The sequence below is a fragment of the Chlorocebus sabaeus genome, chromosome 20 (assembly GCF_047675955.1).
Source record: "Chlorocebus sabaeus isolate Y175 chromosome 20, mChlSab1.0.hap1, whole genome shotgun sequence".
In the NCBI taxonomy this organism is placed as follows: Eukaryota; Metazoa; Chordata; class Mammalia; order Primates; family Cercopithecidae; genus Chlorocebus; species Chlorocebus sabaeus.
The window spans coordinates 112999889-113018762 of record NC_132923.1 but is presented as its reverse complement, the minus strand read 5'-3'; the positions used below and the strand labels follow the sequence as shown (position 1 = coordinate 113018762).

Here is an 18874-nt window from a genome sequence, read left to right as displayed (position 1 = left end):
GGCTCCCTCGTGTAAGTGGTGGCATGTGCAATTGCTTAGACTCACATGTTAAATACAAGTGCAAACATATTCTATGCAGTAGACGAATGCTCTCTTGGGGGAGGTGTTGATGGTGTTGAACTTCAAGGGAGGTATGTTTTGCCTGTGCCTTGGGATCATCTGTATCCTTCAAATTAGTAGAATTTGGTACTGGGAGATCTATGATTCATGTGACTTGATTTGACAAATTGGGAGACATAGACTGGGTAAAATCAGCACATAGATGGCATCTTACAGCTGTGGAATTTGAGAGATATAGTCAGAGAGAGGTTGAGAGAGGGCATAGATAGAACACAGAAGAGCAGGTTGGGAACGGTGGCTCACACCTGTAATCCCAGCACTTTGGGAGACTGAGGCGGGTGGATCACCTGAGGTCAGATGTTGGGGTCCGCATGTTTCCTAAACAAAGGAATGAACACACAAGACAACACAGGACGAGACAAACATGGCGGCCGCCCCGAACGACACGCTCTGCTTTATTTTATACAGTCGTTTGTGGAATGTTGCCAAGTCACAAGACACATTGTTGTTTTTCTGACCTTTCCCTGACTTTCTGGATTTTCAAGATGTTTACACATAAACCAGCCCCCAGGGTCTGCTGTTTGCAACTGGCTCCTTTGTCCTCCCTGTTTGCAGGGAAGGAACGCCCTGCTTCGTTTGCAAGAGCAGGACTTATCGGGAATGTCTCGTTTGCGAGCACGTAGTCCACTACAGTCAGGAGTTCGAGACCAGCCTGGCCAACATGGCAAAACCCCTTCTCTAGTAAAAATACAAAAATTAGCCAGGCGTGGTGGTGGGTGCCTATAATCCCAGCTACACAGGAGGCTGAGGCAGGGAGAATTGCTTGAACCCAAGAGGTAGAGGTTACAGTGAGCTGAGGTCATGCCGTTGCACTCCAGCCTGGGTGATAGAGCGAGACTCCATCTCAAAAACAAAACAAAACAAACAAACAAAAAAATTTAAAGAAAACAGAAGTGCTTGGACTATTGTAGTAGCTTCCTAACTGGTCTCCTGGCTTCCCTTCTTGACCTCTCCATAACCCAATCTCCACACAGCATGACATCACTGTTTGTAACTTTCCAGTGGCTTGCCATCACATTTAGAATAAAATACAAAGTGCTTATCATGGCCCACAAGGCCCTACACAAATGGGCTCCTGTGACCTCTTAAGCTCAACTCCTAGTACTCTCTTCCTTGTTAACCAATGTTCATGCTGTGCTGGGATCCTTCAACTGCCTGAGGGCCCCTTTCTGGCTGTTTTCTCTGCCTGTGGTATCTTTCCTTTGGGGCATTCTCTGCATGCCTGGCCCTCTCTCAGGTTTCGAGTATCAGTTCCAGTGTCACCTTCTCAGGGGATTTGCCTTGGTAATGCAGTCTAAAGCAGCTCTACCCTCAGTCTCCATTGCCTTACCTCATCCCCGTCATTTTATTTGCTTTAGAGCACTATCTGAAATTATTGTGTTTTCTTGTTGATTTTTTTTTGAGACAGGGTCTTGCTCTGTCATTGAGGCTGCAGTACAGTGGCACAATTATGGCTCACAGCCAGCAAGGAAGAGAGTAGTAGAGGTTGAGCTTAAGAGGCCCCAGGAGTCCATTTGTGTAGGGCCTTGTGGGCCATGATAAGCACTTTGTATTTTATTCTAAATGTGATGGCAAGCCACTGGAAAGTTCCAAACAGTGATGTCATGCTGCGTGGAGATTGGGTTATGGAGAGGTCAAGAAGGGAAGCCTCGACTCCCAGAGTTCAAGTGATCCTCCCAGCTCAGCCTCCCGAGTAGCTGGGACTACAGGTATGTGCAATCGTGCCCAGCTCATTTTAAATTTTTTGTAGAGACAAAATCTTGCTATGTTGCTTAGGCTGGTCTTGAACTCCTGGGCTCAAGTGATCAACCCACCTTGGCCTCTCAAAGAGTTGAGATTACAGGTGTGAGCCACGGTGCCCAGCCTGAATTTTTTTTTTTTTTTTTTTTTTTGAGACGGAGTCTCGCTTTGTCGCCCAGGCTGGAGTGCAGTGGCGCGATCTCGGCTCACTGCAAGCTCCGCCTCCCGGGTTCACGCCATTCTCCTGCCTCAGCCTCCGAGTAGCTGGGACTACACAGCCTGATTTTTTAATAGTGGTAAAATATACACAACATAAAATTTACCATTTTAACAATTTTTTTTTTTTTTTTTGAGGCGGAGTTTTGCCTTTATTGCCAGGCTAGAGCGTAATGGCACAATCTCGGCTCACTGCAACCTCCGCCTCCCAGGTTCAAGCGATTTTCCTGCCTCAGCTTCCCTAGTAGCTGGGATTACAAGCATGCGCCACTGTGCCTGGCTAATTTTGTATTTTTAGTAGAGATGGGGTTTCTCCGTGTTGGCCAGGTTGGTCTCAAACTCCTGACCTCAGGTGCATCTGCCCACCTTGGCCTCCCAAAGTGCTGGGATTACAGGCGTGAGCCACTGCGCCCGGCCCATTTTAACTATCTTTAAGTGTACAGTTCAGTGGCATTACGTACATTCATGATGTGGTGTCATCATCATGACTATTTCCAGAACTTTTTTATCATCCCAAACAGAAACTCTATGCCCGTTAGACAGTAATTCCCCATTCCTTCCTCCCCTCAGCCTCTGGTAACCTCTATTCTACTTTTTTGTCAATGAATTTTTCTGTTCTAGGTACCTCATACAGCTGCAATAATACAATCTTTGCCCTTTTGTGTCTGGCTTTCAGGGTTCATCCATGTTGGAGGATGTGTCAACATTTCATTCCTTTTAAAGGTTTTCTTTTTTTTTTTTTTTGAGGTGGAGTTTCACTCTTGTTGCCCAGGCTGGAGTGCAATGGCACGATCTCGGCTCACCGCAACCTCCACCTCTCAGATTCAAGCAATTCTCCTGTCTCAGCCTCCCTAGTAGCTGGGATTATAGGCATGCGCCACCAGGCCCAGTTAATTTTGTATTTTTAGTAGAGACGGGGTTTCTCCATGTTGGTCAGGCTGGTCTCGAACTCCCGACCTCAGGTGATCCACCCGCCTCGGCCTCCCAAAGTGCTGGGATTACAGGCGTGAGCCACTGTGCCTGGCCTCTTTTAAAGGTTTTCAAGATTCATCCATGTTGTAGCATGTGTCCAAATCTCATCCCTTTTAAAGGCTGAGTAATATTCCTCCTTTTTTTTTTTTTCTGTTTTAGACGAAGTTTTGCTCTTGTTGCCCAGGCTGGAGTGTAGTGGCGTGATCTTGGCTCACTGCAACCTCAGCCTCCAGGGTTCAAGCGATTCTCCTACCTCAGCCTCCTGAGTAACTGGGATTACAGGCATCCGCCACCATGCCTGGCTAATTTTTTTTTTTTTTTTTTGAGATGGAGTTTGCTTCTCATTGCCCAGGCTGGAGTGCAATGATGCTATCTCAGCTCACCGCAACCTTTGTCTCCCAGGTTCAAGTGATTCTCCTGCCTCAGCCTCCCGAGTAGCTGGGATTATAGGCATGGGCCACCACACCTAGCTAATTTTGTATTTTTAGTAGAGACGGGGTTTCACCATGCCTGTAATTGCCACCATGCCTGGCTAATTTTTTTTTTTTTTGTCTTTTTAGTAGAGACGGGGTTTGTCCATGTTGGTCAGGCTGGTCTCGAACTCCCAACCTTAGGTGATCTGTCCGCCTCAGCTTCCACTGCACCTGGCCTTAATTTTTTGTATTTTTAGTAGAGACAGGGTTTCACCATGTTGGTAAGGCTGGTCCCGAGCTCCTGACCTCAGGTGATCCACCCACTTCGGCCTCCCAAAGTGCTGGGATTACAGGCGTGAACCACTGCACCCAGCAGATATCTCTGTTAATTGAACAGTTTGACTTGATTCTGTCCCACAGAAATATAACAAGAGCCATATATAGAATTACAATTTGTTGTTGTTGTTGTTACTGTTGTTTTTTTGGAGACAGGGTCTCCCTCTGTCACCCAACCTGGGGTGCAGTGACATGATCACAGCTCACTGCAGCCTCGAACTCCTGGGCTCAAGTGATCCTCCTGCCTTAGCCTCCTGATTGCTAGAACTACAGGCACGTGCCACTGTGCCCAGTTATTTTTATTTTTGTAGAGACAGGGATCTCACTGTGTTGCCAGGGCTGATGTCAAACTCCTGGGCTTAAGCAATCTTCCCTCCTTGGCCTTCCAAAGTACTGGGATTACAGGCGTGAGCCACTGTGCCCAGCTGAATTTTCTAGTAGCCATATTAAAACAATAAAAAGAGGCCTGGCAAATCACTGGCAAGTTACTTAACCTTCTAGATCTTCTGTTCCCTCTTGGGTAAAATATCTACCAAAGGGCAATTGTAAAGATCAGATGAGGTACCATATAGAAAAGATATACATGAAAATGCTTTGGTAGTGCAACATCTGATAGTCAAAGTGTTATTTTTATTTTTCTAGAAATAAACAAATGATTTGAAAAAAATACCGTGCGGTGAGCACCGGATGGATAATGAGACAAGTTTATTACACGTCTTAAACTGTGCAGTCAGTAACAAAAGCAAGCGGGAAGCAACTAAAGATGTTAGAGTTGGGAAGGCCACCTCATCTGGTCAAAGTCAGGAGGAGCAAATCCCTCTGAGCCACCAGCCCATTTGCCCACGTGGCTCGACCCCAGCTGACAGCCAGTGCAGGAGTTACTGCTGCTTGGGAGACTTGAGATTTTGGCCAGCGGCATGCTTTTGTAATCTTCATGTGACTGTATTCGCTTCCATTTCTGACTTAGCATGAACAGGGAAAGGCGCTGCTGGAAGCTTCATTGCCTCAAAGCCCAGCTCCACCCAATCCTTTGAATAGTAATGAGAGCAATGGGCTCCTCTACACATCACCTAATTAGGGAGGCCCATTTGTTATCACCACTTGGCAGACGAAAGTATTGTTTCGCAGAGGTTAAGCGATTAGGCCCGGATAAGCCAGCAGAGGTTCGAACCCATGTAGCCTGACCCTGGGCTTGGTGCTGTTAACCCTGAGACTGCTTTAGTGACCAGAGATTATGTTATTAGGCAAATATTAAATAAACTAAGTGCATTTAATTGCCTTCCCACCCTCAGAAAGCAACCTGGACTCAACCACTTAATTAATTAATTAATTAATATCACTCTATTTTGCAGATGAAAAGCACCATTGAGTGTCTCTCCCTCTCTCTTTTTTTTTTTGAGACAGGATTTTGCTCTGTTGCCCAGGCTGGAGTGCGGTGGTACAATCATGGCTTACTGCAGCCTCGACCCGCTGAGCTCAAGCAATCCTCCCTCCTCAGCCTCTCAAGTAGCTTCAATGATTCCATTTTTAGTTCTTTTTTTTTTTTTTTTTTTTTTTCCTGAGGCGGAGTTTCACTCTTGTTGCCCAGGCTGGAGTGCAATGGCATGATCTCGGCTCACCGCAACCTCCGCCTCCCAGGTTCAAGCAATTCTCCTGCCTCAGCCTCCCTAGTAGCTGGGATTATAGGCATGTGCCACCACGCCCGGCTAATTTTGTATTGGAGTTTGAGACCAGCCTGGCCAACATGGTGAAAACCCGTCTCTACTAAAAAAAGTACAAAAATTAGCCGGGCATGGTGGCGGGCACCTGTAATCCCAGCTAATCAAGAGGCTGAGGCAGGAGAATTGCTTGAACGGGGGAGGTGGAGGTTGTAGTGAGCCGAGATATCTCTCCATTGCACTCCAGCCTGGACAACAAGAGCAAAACTCTGTCTCAATATATAAAATAAATAAAATTTGTGTTGATTAACACAAGCTGATCATGTTTGATTGACTAACTTGTGACCTGTGTTTAAGGGGAAGGCTCAGGGTACCATCACTGGTTGCGAGCCTCTGTTAGTCTGTTGAATAGCTTTTAACTTAGTAATTCATTCCCTTAGACCTAGTAATTCCCCTTCTAGAGTCTATCCTAAAGAATTTTTCAGAGACGCAAGCAAAGATTTATGTATAAGGATGATCATTCCAGTTTTAAGAGTGAAAAAATTTGAAATAATTTCTAGCAATATGAAAATAATACGTAATTACAACATAAACACTAATATGGGGTTTTTGAATGTTTTGATGATGTGAGGAAGTTCTTATGATGTCATGGCATATGCAAAACCAGGATGTAAAATTGTTCGTAGGATTTCTCAACTCTGTTAAACTTAGCAGGAAATACACCAAACATGCTAACATGTGGTGTGTGAGTTGGGAATGATTTCAGCATCAAGGAACAGAAAACCTAACTCACGGTGGCTTAAACATAGAGGGGTTAAGTTTTCTCTCATTGGCCAGGCACGGTGGCTCATGCCTGTAATCCCAACACTTTGGTAGGCTGAGGCGGGCAGATCACTTGCGGTCAGGAATTCAAGACCAGCCTGGCTCACATGGTGAAATCCTGTCTCTACTAAAAATACAAAAAATTAGCTGGGCGTGGTGGCAGATGCTTGTAATTCCAGCTACTTGGGATGCTGAGGCAGAAGAATCCTTGAACCCAGAAGGCAGAGGTTGCAGTGAGTTGAGATCATGCCATTGCACTCCAGTCTGGGTGACAAGAGCAAAACTCTATCTCAAAAAGAAAAAAAAAAAGTTTTCTCTCATATATAGCCTGTAGCCTGGAGGTGGTGGTTGAGGGTCTGATGGCAGCAGCATGGAGATGTCAGGGCTGAATCTCTGCGATTCTCTTTTCTTTCCTTTTTTTTTCTGAGATGGGTTCTCGCTGTGGCATCCAGGCTGGAGTGCAGTGGCGCGATCTCAGCTCACTGCAACCTCCGCCTCCCGGGTTCGAGCAATTCTCCTGCCTCAGCCTCCTGAGTAGCTAGGATTACAGGTGTGTGCCACCACATCTGGCTAATTTTTGTATTTTTAGTAGAGATGGGGTTTCATCATGTTGGCTAGGCTGGTCTCCAACTCCTGACCTCCGGTGATCTGCCCGCCTAGGCCTCCCAAAGTGCTGGGATTACAGGCATGAGCCTCCGCGCCCAGGCTGCGATTCTCTTTTCTTAATGGTTGGGCTGCCATAAAGAAAATCGAGGCCTGCCCCAGCTCCAGGATGACTGCACTTGAATCAGGAAGGAGGAAGGGGAGTTGTATGGTGCCTGCAGTGTCTGTCCCTTTGATTAGGAACACCAAGCGCCTACCAGGGTGCCCCAGCAGATGTTGACTTATTTCTCTTTGACCAGAATTGTGTCCCATGGCTACCCCCAGCTACAGGAGAACCCGGGAAAGTGAGTATTTAACGTCCCAGTCTCTAGAGTGGAGGCAGCAATGGGGAATTGGTGGGAATATCTGTCAGGTTAGTTGATAAACTAACATTTCATTTCCATTGTACTTCTTTCTGGTTGGGTTTATGGGTGTTTTTACTTTTCTTCTTTATTCTTTTCTGTCTCATCTAATTTTTCTACAACAAGCATTTCTAATTTCTGTTGTTGAAAAAATATGACAGATACTGCTTTAAAAATCCCTTGTGAGGATGTAGGCTTTCATTTCTGGAAGCGTTCGTACTATCATCAGTCAAAATTGTGCAGAAGGAAGGAACTGTTGAATTCTGTGGGGGCTGGATTGACACCGCTCTCTTTCCCAGTAGACTATGACATCCCTGGGGAATAGGTGGGTGGGGAAATCTATCATTTGTTTGGCTCCTGTCAGGTACTGTGCTAGTTACTTGGCAAGCAAGTATCGTCTCATCTAATTCTCATAGCAGCCTTCGTTTTACAGATGAGAGGCAGATAGGCTAAATAACTTAATCAGGTCATACATTGGGTAGAAGGAAGCTGGATCTCAGCACCAGGCTTTAATTTTGTAGGTTCCTGAGACATAGTAATCTCAATAAAGTGTGTGTTGAATGAATATGGCGTCAATGAATCCCTTGAATGTGTAAGTTTTTAAAAGAAAACTGCAGTGGTTACCTGATAATTGTTTCTTGTGGAGCACCCATTCATTTTAACATGCGCAATTGAAAAATAACAGGCTGTGTAAATTGCCTGCAGGAGAGGAACTCTGCGCACACTCTCCTGTATCTAACATCCTTGACTAATTGCCGGATATAAATAACGAGTATGACTCCTGTATGAAAAGACAGCCGAAGATTTGTTTCTCATGAGGTCTCTGAAATTTTTTATTATGAAAAAATTCCAAACGTATTCAAACAGAGAGAGAATGGTAGTATGAACTCCGAGGTACCCATCACCCAGCTTCAAGAAGCATCACTATTTTGCTAACTTTTCCATTTATCTTCCCTCCTCCCACTTTTTTATTAGACTAGAGTACTTTAAAGCAAACCCAAAGACTCATTTCACCATGAACATATTTATAATTGGCATAAAAGGGATTTTGTGTGGCCCTGTGTTTTTCTTTCTTTAGATCTGCTAGTACAGGAAGCAATGATGTAAAAATCGTCCCAGGGCACGTGGCTTTCTGGAGGCCCGGCTGAAAAGAGGCATATTCCTCACAGGCTGTGCAATTTGTTTTACCCTTAAGTCCTCTGGTTCCAGCAGTAATACTTTCCTCAAATGCTGAAAATCAAGTATCTGGCCTCTCTTAGCCAGATTTCTGAGGAGTGCTTCTTTTGAGACTATTGATGGCATGAAAATATCACTCAAGTTGCTTGAAGTTATTTGGAATTTTTAAAGTATGGAAAGCATCTCACTAGAGCCATGGTTGAGGCTGAGTGGGTAAAGTTACTTATTACACAGGCTGTCATTGCCCATCCAGCTTCTTGCTTTCTGTGCCCGTCTGTGTGATGGTTCTAACGCTTTAGGATGGCCGGGCATGGTGGCTCAAGCCTATAATCCCAGCACTTTGGGAGGCTGAGGCAAGCGGATCACCTGAGGTCGGTACTTGAGACAAGCCTGACCGACATGGAGAAACCCTGTCTCTACTAAAAATACAAAATTAGCCGGGGGTGGTGGCGCATGTCTGTGATCCCAGCTACTCAGGAGGGTGAGGCGGGAGAATCTCTTGAACTTGCGAGGCAGACGTTGTGGTGAACCGAGATCATGTCATTGCACTCTAGCCTGGGCAACAAGAGTGAAACTCCATTTCAAAAAAAAAAAAAAAAAAATGCATTAGGACAAGCACTGCGTCCTGGTTGGGATGTGAAAGGTGACCCAACAGGTATGGAGGAGGAGTGGCTGGTGGCCAGCAGAGGGGAATCTGTCTGGCTGGCCAGCCTTCCTTCCAGCTGTATGCCCTGCCTAGGCTCTCTGGAAGAGTCCAGAATGTTGGGAGGTGCATGGAGAGTTTCTGAGAACGCTGGGATTGTCTGTGTCTCTTAGTCCATGCTGTGTTGCTATAACAGAATACCACAGACTGGGTTGGTTATTTATTTATTTATTTATTTATTTATTTACTTTGAGACAGAGTCTCACTCTGTTGTCCAGGCTGGAGTGCAGAGTGCAATGGTACACTCTTGGCTCACTGTAACCTCCGCCTCCCAGGCTCAAGCAATTCTCCTTCGTCAGGCTCCCGAGTAGCTGGGATTACAGGTGTGTGCCAACACGCCCAGCTAATTTTTGTATCTTTAGTGGAGAAAGGGTTTCACCACGTTGGCCAGGCTGGTCTTGAACTCCTGACCTCAAGTGATCTGCTTGCCTTGGCCTCCCAAAGTGCTGAGATTACAGGTGTGAGCCACCGCACCTGGCCCAGACTGGGTGCTTTATAAAGAAATTTAAGGCCAGGCACGGTGGCTCACGCCTGTAATCCCAGCACTTTGGGAGGCTGAGGTGGGTGGATCACGAGGTCAGGATATTGAGACCATCCTGGCTAACATGGTAAAAACTCCGTCTCTACTAAAAATACAAAAAATTAGCTGGGTGTGGTGGCGGGCGCCTGTGGTCCCAGCTACTCGGGAGGCTGAGGCAGGAGAATGGCATGAACTTGGGAGGCGGAGCTTGCAGTGAGCCGAGATCGCACCACTGCACTCCAGCCTGGACAACAGAGCAAGACTCTATCTCAAAAAAAAAAAAAACAAAAAACAAAACAAGAAATTTAATTCTTGCAGTTCTGGAGGCTGGGAAGTCCAAGGTTAAGGGAACATATCTGGCAAGGGTCCTTGTGCTGCATCATCCTGTGGCAAAGGGCATCACATGGTGAGAGAGCGTGGGGGCAGGGGGAAAACTCATCCTTTTATCAGGAAACCATGATAACTTACCCACTCACAAGAGCAGTAACCCACTCGCATGATAATGATCCATCATGGATCAATAATTCATTCATGGCCAGGCATGGTGGCTCATGCCTGTAATTCCAGCACTTTGGGAAGCCAAGGCAGGTGGATCACTTGAGGTCAGGAGTTCAAGACCAGTCTGGCCAATATAGGGAAATCCTATCTCTACTAAAAATACAAATACTATCTGGGTGTGGTGGCAGATGCCTGTAATCCCAGCTACTTGGAAGGCTGAGGCAGGAGACTGCTTGAATCCAGAAGGTGGAGGTTGCAGTGAGCCGAGATCGTGCCACTGCACTCCAGCTTGCGTGACAGAGTGAGACACCTTGTCTCCAAAAAGAAAAAGGAAAAATTCAATCTTGAAGGCAGAGCCCTCATTACTTCATCATGTCTTATAAGAATCAACACTGTTGCACTGGGAATTAAGTTCTAACACATGAACTTTGGGGGACACATTCACATAGAGTGTTTGCCAAGACCTAATCATAGACTCTAGAATGCTTCTCCTCCCTCACCTCGCTGTCACATCACCAAAGGCCCATTTACAGCAGTTCCTTTTTATGCCATGCCTGCCTTTTAACAATGAATTACAAGGCATACTAAAAGGTAAAACACACAGACGAGACAGAGCAAACATTAAAACCAGACTGGGATATGCCAAGCATATTGGAATTATTAGGCCAGGATTTTTATTTTAAAATTTTTGAGATGGGGTTTCACTCTGTTGCCCAGGCTGGAAGTTCAGTGGTGCCATCACGACTCACTGCAGCCTCAACTTCCTGGGCCCAGGCAATTCTCCCACCTCAGCCTCCCAAGTATCTGAGACCACAGGCACATGCCACCATGCCTGGCTAGTTTTTCTTTATTATTTGTCGAGACAGGGTCTCGCCATGCTGCCCTGGCTAAAGGGCAAACTTCTAGGCTAAAGTGATCCTCCTGCCTCGGCCTTCCAAAGCACTGGGATTATAGGCATGAGCCACCACACCCAGACAGACCAGGAATTTTAAAAAATTATGATTCATATGTTAAGGACTGCAATGCACCAGACTAGGAACTGGCTTCTGCCCCCAAACTGGCTTGTCAGCAATCACAAAGCTTACAACATCTCCAGCCCCATGAAGCACAGCTTGTAATTTCTTTTTTTTTTTTTTTTTGAGACGGAGTCTCGCTCTGTTGCCCAGGCTGGAGTGTGGTGGTACAATCTCGGCTCACTGCAACCTCCGCCTTCCGGGTTCACACCATTCTCCTGCCTCAGCCTTCCGAGTAGCTGGGACTACAGGTGCCTGCCACCACGCCCGGCTAATTTTTTTGTATTTTTTAGTAGAGATGGGGTTTCACTGTGTTAGTCAGGATGGTCTCCATCTCCTGACCTCGTGATCCACCCGCCTTGGCTTCTCAAAGTGCTGGGATTATAGGCGTGAGCCACCGCGCCCGGCTTGCTTGTAGCTTCTTATAGTGCAAGTGCAATTTGCACCAACAGGGATGCTCATGTCATGTTCCACCAAGGCCAACAGGATTTCCCATTTCATTGAAATTTGTGACATATTTTCATTGACACACCAAAGAAGCCAAGACTTTCCTCTGATGTCGGAAGTGTTAAGAGTGGGAAGATGGGCTAGGATGGTGTCTTTTTGTTTACTATATATTCATAGGAAGAGAAAAGCAAAAGAGGATGGAGTTCTGGGAAATAATAAAATAATCTGGCTGGGCAGGGTGGCTCACGCCTGTCATCACAGCACTTTGGAAGGCCAAGGCAGGTGGATCGCTTGAGCTCATGAGTTTAAGTAACATGGTGAAACTCCGTATCTACAAAAAATACAAAAATTAGCCAGGCGTGGTGGTGTGTAGTGTCTGATACTCGGGAGGTTGAGGCGGGAGGATCACTGGAGCCTGGGAGGCAGAAGTTGCAGTGAGCAGAGATGGTGGTACTGCACTCTAGCCTGGGCAATTGAGCCAGGCCTTGTCTCAAAAACAAAACAAAATAAAACAAAAACTTAGTGTCAGGCCGGGCGCGGTGGCTCAAGCCTGTAATCCCAGCACTTTGGGAGGCCGAGACGGGCGGATCACGAGGTCAGGAGATCGAGACCATCCTGGCTAACACGGTGAAACCCCGTCTCTACTAAAAAAAAAATACAAGAAAATTAGCCGGGCGAGGTGGCGGGCGCCTGTAGTCCCAGTTACTCGGGAGGCTGAGGCAGGAGAATGGCGTGAACCCAGGGGCGCGGAGCTTGCAGTGAGCCGAGATCGCGCCACTGCACTCCAGCCTGGGACACAGAGCAAGACTCCGTCTCAAAAAAAACAAAAAACAAAAAACAAAAAACAAAAAACAAAAAACAGAAAACAAAAACTTAGTGTCTATTGGAAGGAACCTCGAAATGATCTTCCAGCCTTCTGGTTTTACAGACGGGAAACTGAGGCCCAGAAAAGGAAAAGTGTTGTGCAGGATCACACAGCAAGTGGGTGGTAGAGGGATGCTTCAAACCAGTGGCGTTTGCCTCCAAGATCTGCGTGATTCCCCAAACTCCAGTCAGGTCTCCCTGGTCCCCACTGCTCCCTGCAGAGGTCTCATCAAACGCCTGGCCTGCCTGCACCATACCGCCTGGTAGGCGAGCCGCTGGGGAAATACGTTACCCACCACGCCTTGATACGTGCAGAGGTGGGGGATGTAGGGGTGACTCACTTTATCCTTCAGTTCAGAAGTCATTTCAGAAAGCAGAGGCAGGTGTTACTTCGTGGTGTTGGAAGTATAGCTTATGTTTATTTTCTCCTCTAATTTCCAGAGTTTTCCAAAATTTTACAACAAACATCTATAATTTTATGAACTCTCCCCATCTTATTTTTAAAAAGAAAGAAGTTGGGGGGCAGAGAAATGCCCAGCTCAGTACTGAGATCCATCAAGTGAGGCCAGTCGGTATCTGTCACACCAGGCAGAGGCCCCATGCTGGAAGCCCTGGAGGTTACCAGCTCCAAGCCTGGTATCCAAGGCCACCTGGGCAGCCTCAGCCTCCTCCTTCCCTTTCCTCCCACCAGACCCTGCTCCTGAGATGTCCTTCTCCCATTACCACCACAAAACCGGACTAATTTTTCAGGGCCCAACACCAATTCTGCTAATTTTTTAGCGGGGGCTCAATCTTGGCTCATCACAACCTCCGCCTCCCAGGTTCAAGGGATTCTCCCACCTCGGCCTTCTGAATAGCAGGGATTACAGGCGCCTGCCACCACGCCCGGCTAATTTTTGTATTTTTAGTAGAGATGAGGTTTCGCCGTGTTGGCTAGGCTGGTCTTGAACTCCTGACCTCAGGCCCACCTTGACCTCCCAAAGTGCTGGAATTACAGGCGTGAGCCACCTCGCCCAGCCTGGATGAAGGTGTTTTAAAAGCTCTACCTCCCCGTATTGGGACGACGCTCTGGTCTCCCTCCTTGGACCACTGGCAACACTTTCCTTGGACCTGCTTTATAATCTTTATCATGTCCTGCCTTGTCCTGGAGTTGCTTGCGCCCAGGTCTATTTCTCCCACTGGACTGAGGCCTCTTTGCACGTAGAGCCTGCTTATCAGTTGCCTTTGTATTTCCAGCTCCATCCATAGCCTCCCACATGCTAGACTTCACATGAATATCTGTTGAACTTATGCGAATTGAAACTATGGGATCCTAAAAGAGGGGTGTGATGTATCAGTTTATGGCAGGGCTCATGACCCCTGGCACTTTTGACATCTGGGGTCGGATAATTCTACGTGGTGGGAGCTGCAGTGTTTAGCAGCGTACCTGACGTCTACCTATCAGATGCCAGTACTGTTAGATAGCCCCAGTACATCCGGGTCTCCTACTCCAGGTCCAGGGTTCATCCCGCTCTCCTGGAGGCCACTCAGGACCCCAGAAAGATCTTTGCTTCTCCACTTTGGTGCATCCGCTCCACCCCCACCCCTCACATCCTGGGTTCTATCTTGTCCCCTTTCCTTCTGCCCCACCCCTGTAGCCTGTGCCAGGCTGTGACCCACTGATTGTCCCTACTGGTCCATGCAGACTAGACTCAGACTGTGCCTGGACACACGCTGTCACATGCTCTTCAGCTCCTTGGGCTCGTCCCCGTGCTTGAACACACTGATGGTGACCTGGCCCGTCTCGGAGCCATACTTGTTCTTGACGAAGACGCCGTAGCGGCCGCTGTCATCACTGTTGACCTTCTCAATGGTGATGGTGACCTCTGTCCCCCTCACTTCCATGCGGTATCGGTCAAGGAAGGTGACAGGCTGGTCATTCTTCAGCCAAGAGATTTCAGGGGTGGGGTCTCCTGAGATGACGCAAGTCAAGCACAGGGTCTGTTTGAAAAGACAGGAAGAGAACAGTCTCGCCTGCTTGTAACTTGAACTTAGCATTCACTTTCATGGCCCCAGAGAGCTCCCAGCTCAGGTTGCTCCCTGTGATAGCTCAGTATATGTGTTTTATTGTAATTTATAAAGGGGAGAGATTTTATTTTAACCCCACATCCTTCATCCTCAACCTTTTATTTTGAGATGGAGTCTCATTCTGTCACCCAGGCTGGAGTGCAGTGGCACGATCTCGGCTCACTGCAACCCTTGCCTCCCAGGATCAAGCGATTCTCTTGCCTTAGCCTCCCGAGTAGCTGGGATTACAGATGCCCACCATCAAGCCCGGCTAATTTTTTTTTTTTTTTTTTTGAGACAGAGTTTTATCTTGTTGCCCAGGCTGGAGTACAATGGTATGATCTCGGCTCACCGCAACCTCTGCCTCCCAGGTTCAAGTGATTCTCCTGCCTCAGCCTCCCTAGTAGCTGGGATTACAGGCGCCCACCACCAAGCCTGGCCAATTTTGTATTTTTAGTAGAGACGGGGTTTCTCCATGTTGGTCAGGCTGGTCTCAAACTCCCGACCTCAGGTGATCCGCCCGCCTTGGCCTCCCAAAGTGCTGGGATTACAGGCATGAGTCACTGCGCCCGGCCATTTTTGTATTTTTAGTAGAGACAGGGTTTCGCCATGTTGACCAGGCTGGTCTCAAACTCCTGACCTCCGGTGATCTGCCTGCCTCAGCCTCCCAAAGTGTTAGGATTACAGGCGTGAGCCACTGCGCCCGGCCATTCTCAACCTTTCTTTAGGAATACTTACTCATTAGAATCTCAGACCACAATTACTCTGGCAATTCATCGGCCCCAGAATGGCCTTTGGTTTGTTTTACTGCTTTTTGTAATATATATGTCACTATGATTTTATCATACAAGCAAGATTATATTGCTTGAGTGCATAGATTTACGAATTAAAATAGAAAATTACTGAACAAGCAGAACACTATAATGTAATTATTAAACACACAGGCTCTGGAGTTGGGCTTCCTGGGTGCGAATCTCACCTCTGCCCCTTCAAGCTGTGTGACCTTAGGTCTCTTAACCTGGGTTAAGGGACTCTGGGTTTCCTCAGCTATAAAGTATGATTAGTAATAAATAAAACCCTATTTCATGTGATTGCCTTGATGGTTAAATAAGCTAAAAAAGACAACATACATGGAATCGTGCCTGGCACAAAGTAAGCACCATCAAAAAGTCAGCAATTGTTTTCAGGAACACTAGATTTGCATAAGTAAGTTCAATCCTAGACGGGCTTTTAGGGATCTCCCAGTAGACGTTTCTTGTGGACCCTGAAGTCCACAGGCAGAAGTCTAGGATGCCCAGGGCTGTCTAGACAGATGGAGTTAGAACTAGGTCAAGCACCCACTGTGGGCTGACACCAGGCCCAGTGGCTTTCCTTTGTACCACATGTAATCAGTGACGTGTGGTCACTTGGCCACTCTTTGGCTTTGAATCCACGGCGCTGCATTGTTTCGTGATCTGTGGTGGATGCACGAAGGAACACAGAGTGGGACTGCTGGCTGTGGGCCAGGAAGGGTCAGTACCTTATCCTCCATGATCGTGGCCACATCCGGCAGACCCCTCACCACTTTGGCACGATCTGGAAGGGAAAGAACAGATCCTGGTGACGAATCTTTTTCTGCCAGCCGCTTCCCAGAAGTTTCATAGAGTTGAGGTTTATTTTTAAGCAAGACTTCTTTCTTTTTCTTTTTCTTTTTCTATTTTCATTATTTTGGATGGAAATTAAAAAAAAATTTTTTTTTTCAAAGTTAATTTTTTGAGATAGGGTCTTGCTCTGTTGCCCAGGGTGGAGCGCAGCAGCACGATCTCGGCTCACTGCAACTTCTGCTTTCCGGGCTCAAGCAATCCTTCCCGCTCAGCCTCCTGAGCAGCTGCGACTACAGGCATGCACCAGCATGCCTGGCTAATTTTTATGTTTTTTGTATTTTTATATTTTTTATATTTTTGTAGAGACAGGGTTTCGCCATGTTGCCCAGGCTGGTCTTGAACTCCTGGGCTCAAGCAATCCTCCTGCCTTGGCCTCCCAAAGTGCTGGGATTAAAAGGCATGAGCCGCCACACCTGACCTTGGATGGAAATCTCTAGAACTGTATTACATGCTTCCTTGTATTCATAAGTAGAATATATGGGACATAGTGTGTTTCTGCCACTGATCTGAGGTCATTTGCTATGATTGGTGGTACCTGGAGGTGACCATAAGATGCTCCTGCCCTCAAGAACCAGGAAGAAGGTAAGTGGGACTACTCTGAGACTTCAACTGGCAAAGCCCACACAACGGGTGTGACCAACAAGATCAGAGAAAGCAGGACAGAAGTTTTTGGGACACTTTGAACCTGATCAAGCAAAGGACCTGGTGGCCATTGTGGGTGACCAGGAAGAGTGTGGTTGTCAACCACTAAGCAGAAACCTGGTCTACTCCTCATGGTGCAGGGGAAGCTGTGGGAACAGGACGGGTGGTCAGCACGGCCTAGACCAGAGATCAGGGATGTGCAAAGAGCCCGATGCGGATGGCGTCTGTCCAGTGGGTGAAAAGGGAGCAGGACCCTGGATGGGGAGGGGAAGGCTCCACAGATGGATGCAGTTGTGGGCAGAAAGTGTCACCAGCCCTTCACAGCTGGATGAAATGATCGTTTCCTTCAGCTCTGATTCCACACACCCCAGCAATCCAGTACTGGTGAATTCAGCTTTCGTCTATTAGGGTCCTGGACAGGGCTTCTGTTCAGGATGTGGCATTCCACGATGGGCAGGGACATTCTCACTGGGTGAACTATTAGATTCGTGGTACAAGAGCCTCCTCCTGGCCTGAGGCTGGTCTTGGGCTGTGCTCCCTCCACCGAGGCGCCCCTCAGCCCCTGCAGGAGCTTCTCGCTGCATAGCCACTTATACCCCTCAATTGCCCCTTCCTGATAACAGCTATGAGCCTGAGGCCTGCACTTCCTGTCAAGTGGGGACGCTTGGGGACAGTGATGCCATGCAGAGCGAATTATCCCCTCCCACACATGGCCTCAAGCTGGCGGTGTGAGTTTTCTTGTCTGTTCTTAGAGCTGTGCTGTCTCCTTCTATGACCACACCTGTGCTCTGCTGCCTGCCCAGGTCCCTCCCTCACTGAAATCCTTCCTCCTCATCTGCTGGGCCAGTGAGAGCAGACAGCCAGACTCCCACCACCAGGCTGCTTAGAATTGGCTTGGCTTGGAGGCTGATGAATGGGACAAGCTTGAGCTCATGGACTTGGTAGTGGCTCCCCCAGTGGCCCAGAGGCCGTGCCGTGTGCCTCTGGGTTTAGGGCTTCATCCTGGATTCAATAAGGCTCTAATGCCTCGAGAGCCATAGCTTCAGCTTTAAAGTCACCCTGTCCCCACAGATCACTCAGGAAGGCCTGCCCAGCCTCATCCCTGTCTGTCCCCTCCTTTTTGGTCCCACCAACGTAGTCCATGTGCCTGTGAGAACCAGGCTTGCACTGGGCGCTTCCACAACACAATCCCAGGTGTCCTTGGATTCTGTCTCTGTCCTGCCCAGGTCTTCCCTGCAGCTCTGTAAGACCCCAGAGCCCCACAGACCCCACTGTGGAACGAGGCCTTCAGCAGCCCACCAAGAGGCTTGAGCTTCCAGGAAGTTTCCCCAAATTCAGAAACAAAAACGACAAAAATATCAGCAGACTTACTCTTCTCGATGATGGCCAAGGCTCTGAAAAACAAATGGGAACAAGGTGTGACAGTCCACTTGGTAAAGGACAGTCCAGCCCAGGTGGAGGTGAGGGGTGATGAGGGAAATGTGGAGCTGGCTGGGGCTCCCGGGAAGGAGTTGTGAGCCTAGTTCATGCCACACCCTGGAGGGGCCTATAATTCACACTGAGAAATGTAGAGGAAACTTACTTCAGTCTCTGGTGTTCAGCCATGGCGTCCTCAAAAGCTGTAAGAAGGACAGAGGAGAAAGGGGGCCATCAGGGCCTCTGCTGTCCAACAGTGGGGACAGGGTGACCCTGGGAGCAGAGCTTATCCCTGACTGTCCTCCACTCTCCTCCCCATGCCGATGTTCTTTTGGGGCAGTGGCAGGACTGGGTGGGAGGGTAGGCGTCCCCTCAAAAGACCATGGGATTTTCTTTTTTCTTTCTTTTTATTTTGTTAAAATTTTTTAAAAATCTTTCTTTCCTTAACGCCTATCCCAGAGTAATCTTTATTATTATTCTTTTATTTTTTGAGACAAGATCTCACTCTGTTGCCCAGTCTGGAGTACAGTGGTGTGATCACAGCTCATTGCAGCCTCTATCTCCTGGGCTCAAGCAATCCTCCCACTTCAGCCTCCCAGGTAGCTGGGAATATAGGCACACGTCA

At 47.7% G+C, this 18874-nt stretch overlaps 1 protein-coding gene and 1 long non-coding RNA gene across 3 annotated transcripts in view; one reads left to right on the top strand and one right to left on the bottom strand.

Moving 5' to 3' along the window:
• LOC103225379 (uncharacterized) overlaps nucleotides 1–18874 on the top strand; it is a 68101-nt gene that overhangs the window by 20283 nt on the left and 28944 nt on the right. The gene's annotated exons all lie outside the window — the stretch shown is intronic.
• Nucleotides 12905–18874, bottom strand: part of MYOM3 (myomesin 3) — a 60123-nt gene continuing 54153 nt past the window's right edge. The window contains exons 34-37 of the mRNA XM_007980039.3: nucleotides 18416–18452; nucleotides 18205–18227; nucleotides 16068–16123; nucleotides 12905–14482 (exon numbers count right to left, since the gene is read on the bottom strand). Of these exons, the coding sequence (XP_007978230.3) occupies nucleotides 14219–14482; nucleotides 16068–16123; nucleotides 18205–18227; nucleotides 18416–18452 (380 nt within the window). The 3' untranslated portion in view covers nucleotides 12905–14218. The remainder of the gene's footprint in view (nucleotides 14483–16067; nucleotides 16124–18204; nucleotides 18228–18415; nucleotides 18453–18874) is intronic.